At 43.2% G+C, this 16,644-nt stretch overlaps 1 protein-coding gene across 4 annotated transcripts in view; it reads right to left on the reverse strand.

Annotated features, from left to right (window-relative positions):
• The window catches only part of lef1 (lymphoid enhancer-binding factor 1), a 40,086-nt gene that overhangs the window by 4,681 nt on the left and 18,761 nt on the right, over nt 1–16,644 (reverse strand). Inside the window, exons 4-10 of one of the 4 annotated variants that reach the window (XM_014007759.1) lie at nt 11,650–11,782; nt 8,682–8,772; nt 7,653–7,772; nt 6,848–7,010; nt 6,090–6,197; nt 4,332–4,374; nt 3,715–3,756 (exon numbers count right to left, since the gene is read on the reverse strand). In XM_014007759.1, coding sequence (XP_013863213.1) covers nt 3,722–3,756; nt 4,332–4,374; nt 6,090–6,197; nt 6,848–7,010; nt 7,653–7,772; nt 8,682–8,772; nt 11,650–11,782 — 693 coding nt within the window. In that variant the 3' untranslated portion in view covers nt 3,715–3,721. Of the gene's footprint in view, nt 1–3,714; nt 3,757–4,331; nt 4,381–6,089; nt 6,198–6,847; nt 7,011–7,652; nt 7,773–8,681; nt 8,773–11,649; nt 11,783–16,644 lie in introns of all 4 variants that reach the window. The other 3 variants (XM_014007758.1, XM_014007757.1, XM_014007756.1) reach the window with 3 other exon arrangements.

Genomic DNA, 16,644 nt, shown 5'->3' on the forward strand with positions numbered 1-16,644 from the left:
GGGGGAGTCATCGCCCACATCTGAGGAAACGTCGCTTGGGGCGGGGGGGAGCCCTGGGCAGCCAAAGTCTGGCCCTGTGCCCCTGCACAGCTCCGTCTGAGCCACTGCAAGCTGGAGGATGTCAGGAGGGAGGGGTGCGGCACGTTCAAAGAGCCGGCACAATGACTGCTCCCTCTGCTGTGGTCCCGCTTCAAAAGGCCTCCGCTGCCTCTCATGTTCAGCAGAGAGAGAGAGAGAGAGAGAGAGAAAGAGAGAAAGAGAGAGAGAGAAAGAGAAGTAAAGAGGCAGAGAATGAGCGAAAGAAGAAATGGAGGTTTGAGTTCTCTCAGCACTGGTCCAAGTGACGAAATCTGGAAGAAAAATAAACACCTCTTCCGTCTGCACCGTGTTACCTGGAGGGGCTTTTTTTCACAGATAAGGATCTCTTGAGGGGAGCGTTTTATAAGGTCAAAAATCCCCGCCTCTTCCAAAAGACTGCAGGGCCTCTAGGAGTCTCAGGGGTGAGGTGGGAGAGGAAGGGGGGAGGGCTGAGTGACAGAAAGGAAGTAGAGAAGACATCACAAAAAAAAAGCCAAGAGACTGGACCCTCATGGAGTTACCACAGCTGGTCAAACCACAACACAATAGGCTCGTGACTCAATCAAAATAAATGTTGTGCTCCAGTCTAAACAACCGGAGCATTGTAGCTTTATTTGTACTTATGCAAACATGGACCATAAGGGGCTGTAACCCCCGTCCCACGCCTAAAAACCTCTTTCTCTCAAAGTGTCAAAGCCAGGCCAAGACACGTTAAAGCAACATCCTTTAATTACACGTCCTTAAAGTGAGTGCTGAGAGGGTTGTTTTACTCCACAGAGCATGTTTTGTGAAGGTCAGGGGAGGGGAAGAACATTTCCGATTCCATTTCCTACCTAAAGTAACATTAGCCAAGGCGTCACACCGATTTAAGTCCAAATTTCCACCTCCTTCCTCAAACTTCTCTTTTTTTTGGAATGAAGAAGTGCAGTTTTGAAAAAAAAATCATCTTACTTCATGCATGCTGCTCAGAGCAAGACCCTAAATCTTTTTTTTTTCTCCTTTTTCTTCTTCTTTTTGAGATCTGGATTCCTTCCCCAATTATCTGAGGTCACTAATAAGGCAGGGTGTGGAGGCACTGGACTGTGCCGTGGTGGCCTGGAGGCTCAGCATCAAATTGAAACGGCTCGGGAAATGGAGGCAGACGCAGAATCTCGCCTAATTGCAGCCAAAGTGTGTGTATGTGTGTGTGTGTCGGGGGGTGGGTGGGTGTTGCAACTGATGAAGAGACAGAGAAGATGAGAAGCAACAAATAAAAAAAAGGGGAGAGGGAAAAAAGAAGAAAAGAAAGGACTGTGGAATGGAGACTGAAAGATGAGTGGCAGCGGAGTGAGACCGGGTAAACTGAACTACTGAGGATCGGGATTTTCATCTGGCCCTTTTCTTACCCTCCCTTTCTGCAAACACACTCACTCCTTCCATCTTCCTCTTCCCTCCCTGCTCATCAAAGACTTCTGACAGCTGACTTCTGGCTGCTCACATCAGAGGGAGCAAAGCGAGGGCATGACTGAGAAAGAGCCGAAGACGAGGAGGGTGGGTGGAGAGGAGGGGCCACCACCGCCCGAACAACACTTTCATTATATGTTTCTGGACCAGGACATGCACTAAGAACAGACCCTTCGCCGACATAACCATACGATATTGTTTCTAAATAATAAACTGGATGCCTCTGATTTCAATAAATTGAACCTCTTGCACCCAAAAACCTGCAGCATCGAGAGCGAAACTTTCATGGCCAGTGTTAGCTACACCAGGGTTTTTTTTAAAGAGTACAATTGTCTCCCCCCAGTGTAAAAAATGTGCAGTGGCTCAAATTGGAAAGCCTCGAGGGCGTGCATGTGTCTCGGCCAGATAAGTATCTGTGAATCAGTGGGGCTGACTCAGACAAAGGACTAACAGCACGACTGGAAGCAAAAACGGAGACAAACTAAAGAAAAGAGGAACGAAGAAGGAGTAAAGTATGTTTCCAGTGGGTGTTGGAGGGGAGAAGAGGCTAGGTTATGAGGTGATGAGAGAAAAAGTCTAAAGTAACAATAGAGTAAAAACTTCTTTATGGTAAAAAAAAAAAACCCAGCTGTGTGGCAGAACCAGTGTTCGACAAGCTAAACATAACAAAGAACCAAGATCAAACTAACCAAATGCTGCTCTGCAACCTAATGGAGAGAAAAACACATTAAAGTCCCTAAAATACACTGATATGAAAGTTTAGTCATGTTCAACTCAACTAAAAAATCTTTAAGATTTTATGGAAGTTTAAAATAAATCTACTGGAGAAAGGGAAGCATCATATTAAGTTGTCTTCAAAATCATTCTAAACATTTTCTCATACAGTGGAGAGACAGATGGGATGGAGGTTGGAATGGATGAGGAAAAAAAAGACAAATGAGTTCATTTAAAGATGCTTTTTGGCATCTACAGCAAGCTAACCTCAATCCAGCTCTTTGGGATCTGCATAAATTGAGGGCTCGGGGAGTTGTGGCAGTATCCTTGGTATTATGCATATTAGTTTAAGGCTGTCACTGAGAATCAGCAAGGGTGTCCATCCCGCTGCGGCTAGGCACTGCTAATTATTGGATCAGAGATAAAGTGTTTCTTTTTTCTCTTTTTTGCACTTATGCTCAGTGTGCTTTGAAAATCGTCTGTGTCCAAAAAAAGAAAGAAAAAAAAAACTAAAAAGGAACGGAAAAGCAGCCTAATTTTAGGTTCACAGAAAGCCACCGGGTCAAGAATCGATCAAGTGGAAAACCTTTGTTTGGTTTGGGCGATTTTGACCAGATTTGTCACATCTGCCTGGCTTGCACTGCTGCCAGAAGGGAGCGGAATAACAGGATGCTGCTGCGCTCGCAGGGAGGCAGAGAGAAGGCGAAGCAAGAGGACACGGAGAGCGTAAGGAAGATTGAGAGGAAAAATAGAGATGACTTAACCACACGGGTTTAAAAAAAACAAGCAGAGGATTTAACATTCGATATGAATCGATACTTCAAAATATCTTTCACGTGGAGGGAAAAAAAAGTGCCTCCTTCAATATAAAAAGCATTTCAGACACCCTGAGAGCCCAGTTACCATGAAATCTTATTAAGGTATAGCATCTCATTAAAGTTCCTGCCAAAGAAACTGCTGGATCCTGCTCTGCTTTACAAAGACGCAGAGAAAGACGACACATGTAGTCCATATGGGGCTGAGCTGACGACCTAGGCTCCACCAGCAGAAGGAGAAAAAAATAAAAATCCTTGGTGCATTCAAGTGTTTTCAGATGTATTATTTAGTCTATGTTCAGAAAACAGGAAGTAGAGGGGCAGCGGTTTATTACACATTTGTTTCCAAAAAGACTTCTAGTTTGTACACTTCAAAGTAAAATGCTTTTTACCTTTAATCCAACCAGTGTTCACACAAATACATTAAGCTAACCAGTATAGAGCACACACACACACATTCTGAGTAAACTCCACACACAGAGTCCAATTCGTCTACGGGCCTGAACACTTCAAACACAATGACCATGGTGGGGTTAGGGTGGACCTTTTTAGGATTAGTCTGTGAGCACAAGCTCTCAAAAGTCGGTGTTTAGCAATTTAAAAAGAAACTTGACAGAAATCAGAGTTGAACCAGACAGGGAGGGCATAGAGGTGTTTGTCTTACCATTTTCTCAGATGTACGCCGTTTTCATTCTCTGGCCTGTACCTGCAGAAAATTGCATCTATTTAACAAAAAAACTCTGGATGCATCTGGACGGTATAGATCATAACTGTCCATGTGGACTTCACAGTCCAAAACCAAATAAAAATAAAAAAAGTACTGACATTTTACTTAAAAGGTGTAATTCTCAGTGGATTACAGTTGGAAAGCTATAAGGAGGCTCAAAGCGCAGATAAACAAGGTCAGCAGGAAGACATACTGAAGTGCAGCAGGCAAACAAATAGTGCGAAGCCCAGAATCGGTAAGTACTCACAAGAATGGACAGACTAATCCCAAAGTAGGTGTAATGTGTGAAAGCAGGGATGGGATGCAGGCAAAGGGATGAAGGGATGTTCAGCAAAGGAAGTCAGGACGAGCCAGACAGTTGATAGTAGATGAGTTCGATTAATGTCTGGCTCTACTTATCAGCTTTATCTGCATTTGCTTGTCTTTAGTAGAAGATTAAGTAGTTATTCTCCAGTACTATGACAGATTATATGGGCTCCACGGAAAGATGAGCTACATCCTGACATCGGGACGCAACAAACAGAAGGAAAGGAGCTGCAGAGACGAGTTCGTACCTGGGGCCGATTCCTGCATCTTCTCCCTCTTCCGCTTCTTCTTCTTCCCCTAGAAATATACAGAGGAACGAGTAAAGTGTGGCTCCAGCACTCACGCTCACTAGACCACTCTGATATCCTGCTGCTGACTGCCATGTTCACTCATCCCCTGCTGGGCATCCGACCAGCATACTCCAGACTCCCAACTCCACCGCAAACCGCAACACTGAGAGGGGGCTGACCAATAAAAAGGGGCTCTACCTTTCCTGAATGTGTATGGATGTTGAACCAGTTTCTACTATTTTAATGTCAGTTGTAATTATTTCATAGTTGGATGAAGGTGTCTTATTATTTTTTGTCTTGAAGATGACAAACAGTAACTTACAATGCAATCAGAAATCAGTCCGGTGCGGCTCAGTGGCTCTGATGACCACCTTCTTTCAGGGAGGTGTTGGTGGAGACTTGTCAGAATTTATAGCTCTTTTAACTCCCCGAGGGGGTGACTATAGGTATAGATAGCAGCGTAGAGTCGTCCTTGTCAAATATGAGAAGCACTTTGGTTTCCAGCTGCAAAGTCTGTTAATCCACTTATTCATGAGCTAATCTGCCTTCTGCTGCGGCAGTCGAGGGAGAGGAGAGACCATGTGAGTGTGGGTGAGCGGGAGGATAAGAGAGAGGTGCTACGCAAATCAGATACGTCTGCTTGTGTGCTCTCCGTGCCAGCGCGTTACCTATTTTGGGGGTTTCCAGCCTACAGCTGCTGAGTTTGATGAGGGTGCAGTGAGAGAGCAGCTCTCATAAGGATTCAAATTTATCTCCAAGAAACGTTCTGCATGAGTCACATTTTTATCTTTCCGTTATGCAAAGTCAAAAACCATTCCTGTTGGAATTTTATTTGTCCCAACTACCAATCGAATGAACTTTTACAAAGCAAGCTACGAATTAAATAGGGTATAAGCAGGCCGTCATTAGCTGATGTTGAGTGTGTTTATATAAGATGTGTTTTAGTTCCCCCCAATCAGTGAAGCATTTCAACAGTGGAGCAGAGGAGGCAGAAAAAAAAAAGGCGGGATGCTGCCGATGTCCGAGGGGAGGCAGATAAACACCACAAAGCACTTCGGTGGTGGAGTGAACGTGAGTGCTGGAGCCACACTTTTAATAAAAGCTGGTGCTCTCTTTCTCTCAGAACCACACACACATCACATCACGCACACGGGGACAGGTTTTCGACAGGTTCCGATCACGCACTCACACACATCTGCACGCATACACGGACGGAGGTGCACTCGGAACACATCCTGAATCCTGCTGAACGAGGTGCATTCACAGTCAGAACAGGCAGCTGGGGGTTGGGGGGGGGGGGGGGGGGGGGGGGGGGGGGGGGGAAGCAGAGGTTGCTGCTGCTGAATGCTGCAAGAAACAATCCAGCCTCCTCAGCTCAGTCTAACAGCTGCTGTTACATCTGAAGCTTTATGCTGATATGGCACATCAAAGACTAGCATTACCATTACCAGGCAATTTTCACTCACAGCGCCAATAATAGTCGCTGCGACACCATGATCCATTTCAGTGCGGATGGCACTATAACAGTGCTATGAATTACACATTATGCTGAAACAAAGGGGCTCAAAATGGACCCCATTAGCATAGAGAAGGCTCGAGAGAGAGAGATCTTTTTTTTGTATGTGTGCCATTTAAGCAGGAAGTGATGCAACACAGACGTAAACAACAGAAATCCACGCACGCGCACCACTGCCAGTCTGTTCTGTTGGTACTTACATAATTGTCTCGAGCGGACCAGCCCGGGTACAGCTGCATGTGGAGCTGCCGTTCTTTGCGAGCTAACTCGTAATACTTAGCTTGCTCTTCCCGAGACAAAGCATGCCACTGTTTCGGCACAAAGGAGAACAGAACACAGCCAGTTATTGATAGAAACGTCTGCTGATGTTTTTGGCAAAAAAAAAAAAAAAAAGATAATTGATCATTTTCTTAATGATTAAGGTGAAGAAAAACAAGGAGGAAACACGATGGAGAGATGAACATGTAAAAGAGCCAAAGAGGGAAAGAAAATAATTTTATATCAAAACACTGCTTCCAATTTAACACTGCTTTCGATTCAAACTGTGTCAGCGAGTAATTACCCTGCACAGGCCACAGACTAAGCTTTGCTGTGGCTGGCTGCCTTGGCCTATTGGTTAAAGCTTTTAGCATGGCTCTGTGGTTCCACTCTTTTCCTCTCCAATCCTCAGAAAAGGGACAAATTTTGTCATTTCCGACCGTGCCATTATCCAGCCATATTTTATTGAAGCCAATTTGATTAAATGTCACTTAGATAGGCAGACCGTATCTGAGCAAACTTAACAACTCCTCTACAAACTGTCTATTTATTACAATCTTTGCATATTTGTCCTCCCAATTAGTTCTAGTTGTTAAGGAGCCTGCACTTTTTTTTTAGTGGTGATGTAGGTTAATATGTAAAAGTAAAGAGTAGCAGAAAAGCAAGAGAGACCTGCGTACGAGCTTTAGATGTGACCTACCCTTCGTCCCAGGATCTGATTGATGGCGGCGCTCTCCTTCAGCGTGCACTCGGCGACCACGTTCGCACGCATCTCTTTCATGTAGAGCATGAAGGCGTTTAGCGGCTTCTTGATGTGCGGCCTTTTGGGCTCTTGCTCTTTTCTCTGTTCGTGCTGGGATTTCCTGTTTCCAAAAAAAAAAAAAAAAAAAAGAAACACACAAATTGCGGTGCAAAAAATTAGAGCGAATATTCCGAAAGCGAGAGAATAAAGAGAGCTGAGCGACGGGAGCAGGAAGCCGTGGTGCCGTGATGGCGACAAAGGCGAGGGTCTAGTTGCTCCCAGCCGACGGCGAGGCAGCGTGAGAAGGGCTGCCACGCCGTGGGGCCCCTGCCTCTTTAATCATGTGCAGTTGTACACTCGCAGCCCTTCATGCCGAGAGATTATTTCACCATTAATGGCAACCAAACTTTGTCCACAGAACACTGGAAACTGCTTAAAGCCAAATGCTCCAACTCACACTGGAAAACCCAATGCTTTCCCTCGTGATTTACTTTCTGATGATCTTCTTGATACCAGAGCAGTTTTGATGGGAGCATGGCCATGAATAATAAATATAACACTTCCAGTAGCTGCGTACACAAAGTCAGTTCATCCAGTATCAGACACAAAGTTGTTGTCGGCTATTAATGTTGTTATTCCCAAAACTCTAACGGGGGTGTTCAGTGTGTTCAGTTTACAAATAGAGGTTTGGTGTTTTAGAAAACCTCTGATGGAGCAGCGATATTCTGAGATTTCTTTTGTGTGTGTCTGAGGAAGGACTCACATGTGCATGATGTCACTGTCGTGCGGAGGTTCTTGTTTGACCTGTGGGTTAACGATAGCCGGATGGGGGATCCCTGTGGCGTGGGGACCAGGGGGGCCGGGAACCATGTGGTGTGAAAACCTGCAGCAATGAAACACACAAATGTGTCCAAAAATTTCTTCTGAAAGCTCAATCAGCATGAGGCTAAACAGAAAAAAAAAAGATGAAGAATCTTTTGTTGTTTTTGTTAACATGCTTTGCATTTTTAAATTCACTATAAAAATATTAAACCTTTCATAAAAAAGAAGCAAATCTTTAAATGAACAACACTGCACATTGAAAATAAATATTCTTCAGTAACATAGACTTGTTGCCAGTTTAAATCTAAGATCAGAAAACCACTTTACTACTTCTTCTCAGAAACAAAGGAAGCAGGAGTTCCCTTTTTTAAGTCTAAACCTAATACTGTGACAAAAACGTGTAAAAATTCTGATTCAAAGGAATCAAAGAAAAAGGTAAAGAGGAAAACAACTGGTCTTCAGCTGCTGCACCTTGCATATGGTTTCACTCAGTGCATGCCCGAAACGATCATGCTGACACACAAAAGAGGAGACAAAGATATGCTGGGAAATGAAATGAAACGGCACAAGGAAAGACAAAAAAGCAAAGAAAAGAAGCAGAGTAAGATAATGAAAAAAGTACTCGACAAACACGAGTCTAAGAGAGGCAGGAGTGCTTCCAGAAAGCTTCGGTGGAGGTTAAGCAGCCATATGACTATGCGGGATCACACATGCAGTGATGTGTTTGACTTGTGCTGGGCTTCGCAGAGGAGCGGTGTGGTCGAAGCCACAGCAGCGCACCAGAAACAGCCAGAGGCAGACCTCCCTGTTGGAGCTGCCGCTGCTGCTGCAGACCAGCCTCTCTCCGTCCAGAGACACACAACACTCACGCAGCTACAGCGTCCGTGTGAGGACGCAGAAGAGTTACTGCTTCCTGTTAGCATGAATCAACAACAGCCCATGCTGTCGCCATCATCGGCCTGTGACTCACCATCCCAGGGGTGGCGTGATCTGCCCCACTCCTCCGGGAGACAGGGAGTAGAAGTTGGCAATTTCTGGTCCAGGATGATGCCTGGGCATTCCTGCAAAAAAAATAAATAAATAAACAAAAGTGGATTTAGGTTAAAAATACATATTTTTATTTTGTTTTTCTTAGTTCTTAATCAGAACGTTTCCCTCATTTCATTCCATTTAAGCAATCGTGCTAATTTATAAAAACAATATTTGAAATGTTTGAAAGTTTTAGAAACACTAGCTACATTTTGGCATCTGAGCTGTATTGGTGCAAAAGCCTGAATTGCAGACCTTGGATCTCATGTTTTAGAACACCTCAAGGTCTTACTTTTTTTCTTTTTACTATCAACTGAGTAAACTGAAAGTGAGCTGTGGTTACAAAGAGCTAAAAAAGAACCATCTCCACCTTCTCCAGCTTGCTTCTCCACAAATCAAGGACAGCCCGTATGTCAGGGCGTGAATGTGGCTCCCAGCTCTCACATTACTAACCAGTGGAAAAATTATGATTTTTTTTCTTCTTTTACTTTTTTTTTACCAGCTTTATTTTCATCCCGTGTGTTTCAGCATCTTCCAGCTGGATATCTGAGTCTTTTTCATCCTCCTGTAGACCCTGGATTGACATTGACTGACCGTTAGGACTAAGCTCCTCCATCTCCAGCTCCTACTGGGTGTCAAGGTCAAGGGGGTCTATTTTTGTGACAGAACGCAATAAAAAAAAACAGACTCGCAAGATGACGAACATCTGCTTCACTTCCTGCTTTCGTGTTTTACACCGACACGTCAAACGGAGCAAGTATAGATATGAGAAAATGCTCTTTGTGTGAAATGTTTCTCCATATTCACTTTCACACGAAAAAGGGGTAAACGCTTCCAGATTAGCTCCATATTCTAATCCCTGCAGGAGCCATCCTTTCCTCTTTGCTTCCATCTTTGCTTCATCCTCCTCGTCTCTCCATGCAGAGGTCTGAGGGGGCCTCCCTTCTTCTCAGAGAGGCAGTTCGGGTGGGAGGCTTAAATCTCCAAAGCCAGTGTTGTGACGCCGGATTCGTAGCGCGGATAGCGCGGCTCCCCGCTCGCTAATCCACCATCTAACACTCCTTTAGGGCCCTCCTGAAGAGGGCAGAAGGGAAGGAGGCAAGGGGAGAAGCAGCGGGCGGGGGGGTGATGGAGAGCCCTGGTGTGTTAACCTTGTCACTCACACCTGTATGGAATCTAATTATTCACATGTCTCAGATGATACCCGACACTCATCCTCACTCAAAACAAGCAGCACAAATTCTGCCTATAGTTGTTGTTTTGTTCCTCCATATTATTTTTCTGAACTAAACATAACGCAAGGTTTTACATGTAAAAATAAAAAAAATAGAAACGGTTTCCCCTCCCCCCCGCTCGACCTTCCATCCCACGCAGCAGCCCTGCACATATTAGAGCTCATAATGAGAAAATCCATGATTGTTTTTCATAATTAACGAGCAGATCAAAGTCTGAGCCCACTAAAGGAAGCAGAGCTACTGGTCGATACGAGGCAGAAAGAAAGAGCGAGAGGGACAGCGAAAAGAGACGAGGAAAAAAAAGGAGGGAGAATGAGAGAGATTTCATTTTAAGCATCTTCGGCTTAGCTCCACTGATACACATGAATATGCCTGGGGAAATCATTTGCAGCTAATTCTGCAACTGGATTGCTTGGACATGGATTTCTGTTGGACTGCAAGTGCATGGATCTAATAAAAAAACTCCCACTTCCCAAGGGGTGTTTTTTGCCCCCCATTTTTTTGTCAGAAACTTATATAAAAAGTAAAACGCTATACTTACAAAAAAAAGGATAAACGACAGTGATGGTGTTTATTGTTTTGTTGCTTGTTTGTTCTTTTATGCATCTATTAGGAAAAAAATATATATATATATATCCCAGCACATGTGTCAGATGCGTGGCATATGTGGAGCACAGTTTCTTTACTCGTTCTGCTCTCTTCATCTCCGCGTTATCGTCGCGCTCCGTTCCACATCATTATTTATAGCCGGTCCCTCAGAAGCTTCTATTCTCATCACTGTTGCCTACATCTCGTCTCTTTCGTCGTCCTTTTCAAGTGGCAGTCACAGAAGAAGAAAGCAGAGGAAAGTGAAAAGGTGCGAGACAAAACTATGCTTGGCCCACGTCTGTTTTTTTTTTTCCTTCCTTTCTTTCTCCAGCATCAGTGAGATGCTGCCAAAGCCTCCAGCTGTGCAGGGCTGAGGAGCTCGTCCAAACAGCAGAGGAGCTCTTCTGCAGCTGTCAGAGCTGCGGCTTGATGTTATTCCTGTGAGGCAAAGAGTGCGCAGGGAGAAGGGCAACAGAGCTCAGCGTACCATCCCACGGGCTGCTTCAAATGAGTCTGCACCAAAAGATGATAGAAGGATGACTTTACTGTGACACATTTCAGCGTGTGAGTCTCTGCTGATTCCTGACAGTGTTGACAGTTGTTAAAAAATAAATAAAATAAAAATACACTGAAGTTCTGCCTTGATTATATGATCATTCTCGAATCACTTCAACATTTTTAATAAAAGCTGTACTTACTTTGAAGACAAAGTCTTAAAATAAGAGTTTAAACAGCTATGCTTCTTTAATGATAAAATATAAATTTGATTTCTTTGTTACAATGCATGACAAGATTTGCTGTTATTACTTTGACATAGATCTTTACAGGTCATCATTTAACTCTTGGTTTTGAGTTAACATCTACATAATTACTTTGAAAAAAAGTGCAATAAAAGAAAATATAACTGAAAGGAAAGCCAAAAGATGGACTCAGATCGGTCCTCAGATCAGCAGATTCCCTGTTTGTAGGTATCAGGACTGGGTTTTATTTCTGATCCTTTAGCACCGGTTCACCTTTGAATACAATACGGATGATTATGTTAAAGCACATTCATCAGCCATTCTTGTTTCTCGCTTTGCTTCTTACCTTGTTTGTTGCTGGCATCCTGGGGGTGATGGCCAGAATGGGAGCCTGGAGCGAAGTGCTCGTCGCTGTACGTGATCAGCGGCGTGAGGGGGTGGACTGCATGAGATGGCTGCACAACGGGGACTTTGTTGGACTGTGGAGACAAAAGCAAATGGATTTAACAACAATACTTTTTGAGTTAAGACATGAGCTCCATCAGTTTTTCAGTATTAGCAATGTGACCCCCGTTCCCTGTGGCACAACACTGCTTAAGCTACTGGGGAAAATATGTAATAGTTAAATCACAAAGACTTTTTTTTTGTCTTTGAGGCCAGTAGCTTAAAACTATTCATTTTAGCCTAGGTCAGCAGGACTAAAAACCCCATCTCCTGAAAGAAAGAGGTAAAAAAAAGCTAAAAGTCAAAGAAATGTGTTGGCATGTTTAAGGGAGAAACAGAAAGAAAGATACAAACAGAAGAGGAGCCAATAGAAGCAAGCGATGGAGCAAAGAGAGAGAGAGAGGAGAGAAATGAGAGACTTGCAAGGTAGAGTTAGAGCAGAGGTCTGAGGCGGGAGATCAAAGGCAATCATTAGCTGGTGAATAAGGGGAGTTCATTACAGAGCAAGAGCCGGGGGAAGGAGAGATGAGGGACTGAGGGGAGGGGGGGCTGTCTGTGGTAAGAAAGCATGAGTGAGGCATATGTCTGCAGTGGTTTTTAACGTTGGGGTTATCACGTCGACAGTGGTCCAGCAATAGACCCCCCCACCCCCTCATTCCCAGCTGACTCACACAAACCTTTACGATACCTATTCACAACTGACACAACCCAAACTTAAACCCCTCCGGTTAACTGTGCCTTCATGATTCAGCTGCACCAAACACATGGGAACGCTTAGCTACGCTAAATCTACGACTCACAATCTGAGCCCAGAGCCGAGCCGGAGTCAAAATATCACTTCTACAGGATATATGGGTAATCTGAGAAACGTCACGGTTGAGTTAGGCACGTTTTAAAACAACTTAGCCTCAGTTTCATTAAAAACAGTAATTAAACACTTGACTGTTGCCGTTAAAGATGCTTGTTTTAATTTTAGTAGTGTGACTACAAAATATATTCAGTAGTTTCCAGCCTTTGTTTAAAGACTTGTATACCTAAGTGACATTCCTGGCATACTAAGCGGTGACTGGTGTCCCCTCTCGCCCACTCCCACCACACACATTTGCAATACGTGTCAAACACGGGGTGTCTGGAATGTCTGATTTTCTGTGCACCACTCACACGCTGGCACAGTCTTCCATTTAAGACCACCCTGCTCCTTTCCCTACCTACTTATAGGAAATGTTATGCAGGAACTAAAAAAAAACAAAGTGTGTCAGCGTCCACAGCCACAGTAACAAGTGGCACAAAATCCAACTCTGAATCTAATATAACTTGCTGTCCCTATTTTGAAATAAGTATAGAGATGCATAATCAGACAGGGGAGACAGTGGGCACTTTGAAATACTAAACACTGCCTGTTTCAAATAACAAATCTTGCCAGAAGACCAGGATCCTGAGCTTTTTCCCATCAGCCCAGGTGAAATAAGCTCTGTGGTTCTGTGACACCCCTCCTCCCGTCACCAGAGTCAAAGGTGACAAGATAATCTTTGGAAAGAGGGAGTGTCAAGCCTCATCCTACAGAGGGGAAGACTTCTTAATAAGGCCACTAAACCTAAAAGAGGGACTAACCAGGGATGAAGCGACTGGGCATGCCTTCACCACAGGCTAAATAACAGCATTCTCGCCCATATTATTTTACGCCTCTCCTCTCCCATTTGCTATCCTGTGGGAATGAGATAAGACTCTGGGAGATTATCACCATTGCTGATTCCTCTCCAACTTATAGTAGAACGAGGGGACAAAAAAATCAAGTGGAAACAAAAGTTGTTCTTTATGTTTTTACATCATAAAAAGGTGCAAAGTGTCCAACTCTCTAAAATAAACAGCTCTAGGTTTCTACCACAGCAAGAAACTCTTCTCTTGTGCATTTCCTGGTTACAGCTGTCAAATACAATTTTTCTCAGTTTCTTAATAAACTCTTTCTATTGTGATGGAGGGAAGAAGAAGAAGAACTCTACCATGAAATAACCTGCAGGCCTCTGTGACTAAAACTGAATTACTACTATTTGGCTGCACATTTACACAAACAACACAATATTTCCAACCACAGTTAATTTTTAAAATAAAAACAGTGAATTACCGTTTGATTTTAACAGCTTCACAGCACTCATTGTAATTTGACATGTGTATCCAAAAGCTGCATCAAGAAATCACAAATTTGTAGACCCAACAAGTCCTCACAGAACTTAAATTTTTGCAGCAGGTAGACTGTTTCTAAAAAAGTTAACATATCAGACAGTCCTTTATCCATATTCTTGAAAAAAAAAAGTTCCTCAAAGAAATGACATAGCTTTTCATCTTTCATGGTAAAAATTTTGACCAAATTTATACCAAGAAAGGACAAATATAGAGCAGTTATGTGCAAATCTTGTAAATCATGAGTTTGTGAACTAAGTCTTGTGATCTTGAGTCCTCTTATAGAACACTACCTACCATCAAGCAGAATTTCACCTCAAACTCTGTAAAATTAACTGAGGAAAAGCAATTTGTGTTAATTAAGAGATGGTGTGACTCCAACAGCAGATCCAAGAATTCATTAAAATCTGTCCATTAATTCATGAGATATTTTGCTGACAGATAGTGACAAGGTTATAACCATGCCTGTGTTTGCTGGTTTAAGATATATTTTACTAAAAACAAATACAGCAAAAACATTAACTCTTGTTGCCTTTAGAAGCGGGTAATAATAAGTCGCCGAAGGCACTCAGCTGACTCAGAGTGGAGGTCACGTCATGTGGACCAATTTGATTCCTTCTCATCCCCACCCTGACTCTGAAAACCCACAGTAGCCCTGTTCCAAAAGAATGCCGGCAATATACTGGAGGTCCCCTTTGTTGTACATGAGAAATAATAGGCTTAGGAACTGTCTATTCACATTTTTTTTCAAGTGTGTGCAAAAGAAAGGAGGTGGTGAGGATGGAAAAGCAAACGTTCCATTCGGAATATCATAACCAGGCTTGGCTGGTCCTTTTAAAAGGCCCTTCAGATGTGGTTTTAAACTAAATTCATTGTGCGGAACTGGAGTTGGCAGGAAGCCCTTGATGAACGAGACGCTCCAGTGTGTTTCAGATTGGGAGGCTGGTACGCTGGTTCCAATTGGGAATGGTGAAACAAAACAGAAAAAAAAGAAACAAAACAAAAAAAAAGTCTTTGTATTTTTTCCTCATATTCTGCTGCCATGATTGAGTGTTTATAAGGTTATGTTCTATATGAAGCATTTCTTCAATATTTCTTTTTTAACCATCCTTCCTCCTTGCCTCACAGCACAGCTTTTGTACTCCACTCAATTATACCACTTCTGCAGAGTAGAGTGGAAAAGAGGAAAAGCGGGAATTTTATAATAATCACTTCCCACTTCTGTAATTTATATGCAATGAGGACTCCTCATGCCTGCAGCTACAATCAAGAGTGTAGAAACCATGTGAGGTGTTTCACAAACAGCTGGGGAGATGGCAGCTCAAGTTGCGGTGATGAATTCCCATGCTGCTAAATCTATTCACTGAGAAGCCCTTCTCACCCACAAAACCCATCTTCACCCACTCTTGTGATTTTCTACGCTCCAAAAAAAAAAAATGGTGCACAAACACAAAAAAGGGCAGCTAATTTTAACTGGGGTGAGAAAAAAAAAACAAGAAAAGGATTGAAATATTAACAAAAGTTTGCTGTATTTGTTTTCCTTAATAATATAGGATTGCTAATTTCATCAGATCCCAAGCAGAGAAAACAGACTCTTTGAAAAAGGTATAATTACAGTGTTTGGCTACTGTTTCTGCACACAATGCTCTCATAGAAGAAGACAAGATTACAAAGACAAAGCCTTGGTAAATGCCAACAGTTTGAGTATGAAGCAGGGGTGTGCCCAGTTCTGGATTCCTACAGTCATCCCAAGACCAGGTGTTCACTCTCAGGTGTGTTTGTGTGCAAGTTGACCAGACTTTTTCCAACAAAAGAAAGCAAACATTGTGCTGTAGCGGCTTTATTGCACAGAGGAGAAAAATTACCTCCCTCCTTTCTTCACCCGTTTACCAGAAATCAGAGGAGACCAACCTGCAGAAGCTTAAATAAATAACCAATTACCATTCTCAGAGTCGGCTGAACCCTACCAGCTTTGAGTGAAGCGCTAAAAATGTTTCAGTGGCAGTACTGCCCCTTGGCCAGGCAAGTGGGGGGCTTTATGTAACGAAACCCAATTAATGAGGAAGAAAGCCAGGCTCCCAGCAAGCGAAGGAGTGCCACGCGCCCAAGGTAATGAGACAAACGGGCGAAGCCAACCATGGGGGCAGGAGCAAGGGAGGCTACGAATACCAGGAAAAGCCTGCCCTGGAGAGGAGTATACATCTGCTCTGCCTCCTGAACAATCCCGCTTTCTTCTTTCACTCTGATCAAAATCTCCGTCATGCAAATAAGAGTCTAAGAAGAGAAGCTGTAACATTGAAGGTCGCAGCCAGCTGATGGAAATGGCCACAAACTTGTGGCTGAATGCAGTTTGGTCAAACAAAAATAAACATCTACTACATTTTTTTTTTTATTTAAAAGGGGGTTTGTGGTCGCAAGGGACTTGTCATGCTTTCCCCTAAATACTAGTGCTGCAACCATATAGTCAGACATTTCAAATAAGCCTACATGACAGACACTGTACAAAAAACAACAACTCAAAAAAGGAATAAGCCTGTTTTAAATTTATGTTCACGGTACAACAATCAGAAACCAGGCAGCTAATGAGTTTAACACAAACGTGCTACATATGAACACTAAACAGCTGTTAGCAGGGGAAAAGTGTGTTTTCCCTTCCAAAAATCAGAACACCTAACTGAATAGGACGAGATGGATTACCCATCATCCTTCAGCTGGCATA

The sequence above is a fragment of the Austrofundulus limnaeus genome, unplaced genomic scaffold (genome assembly GCF_001266775.1).
Source record: "Austrofundulus limnaeus strain Quisiro unplaced genomic scaffold, Austrofundulus_limnaeus-1.0 Scaffold44, whole genome shotgun sequence".
Classification (NCBI taxonomy): Eukaryota; Metazoa; Chordata; class Actinopteri; order Cyprinodontiformes; family Rivulidae; genus Austrofundulus; species Austrofundulus limnaeus.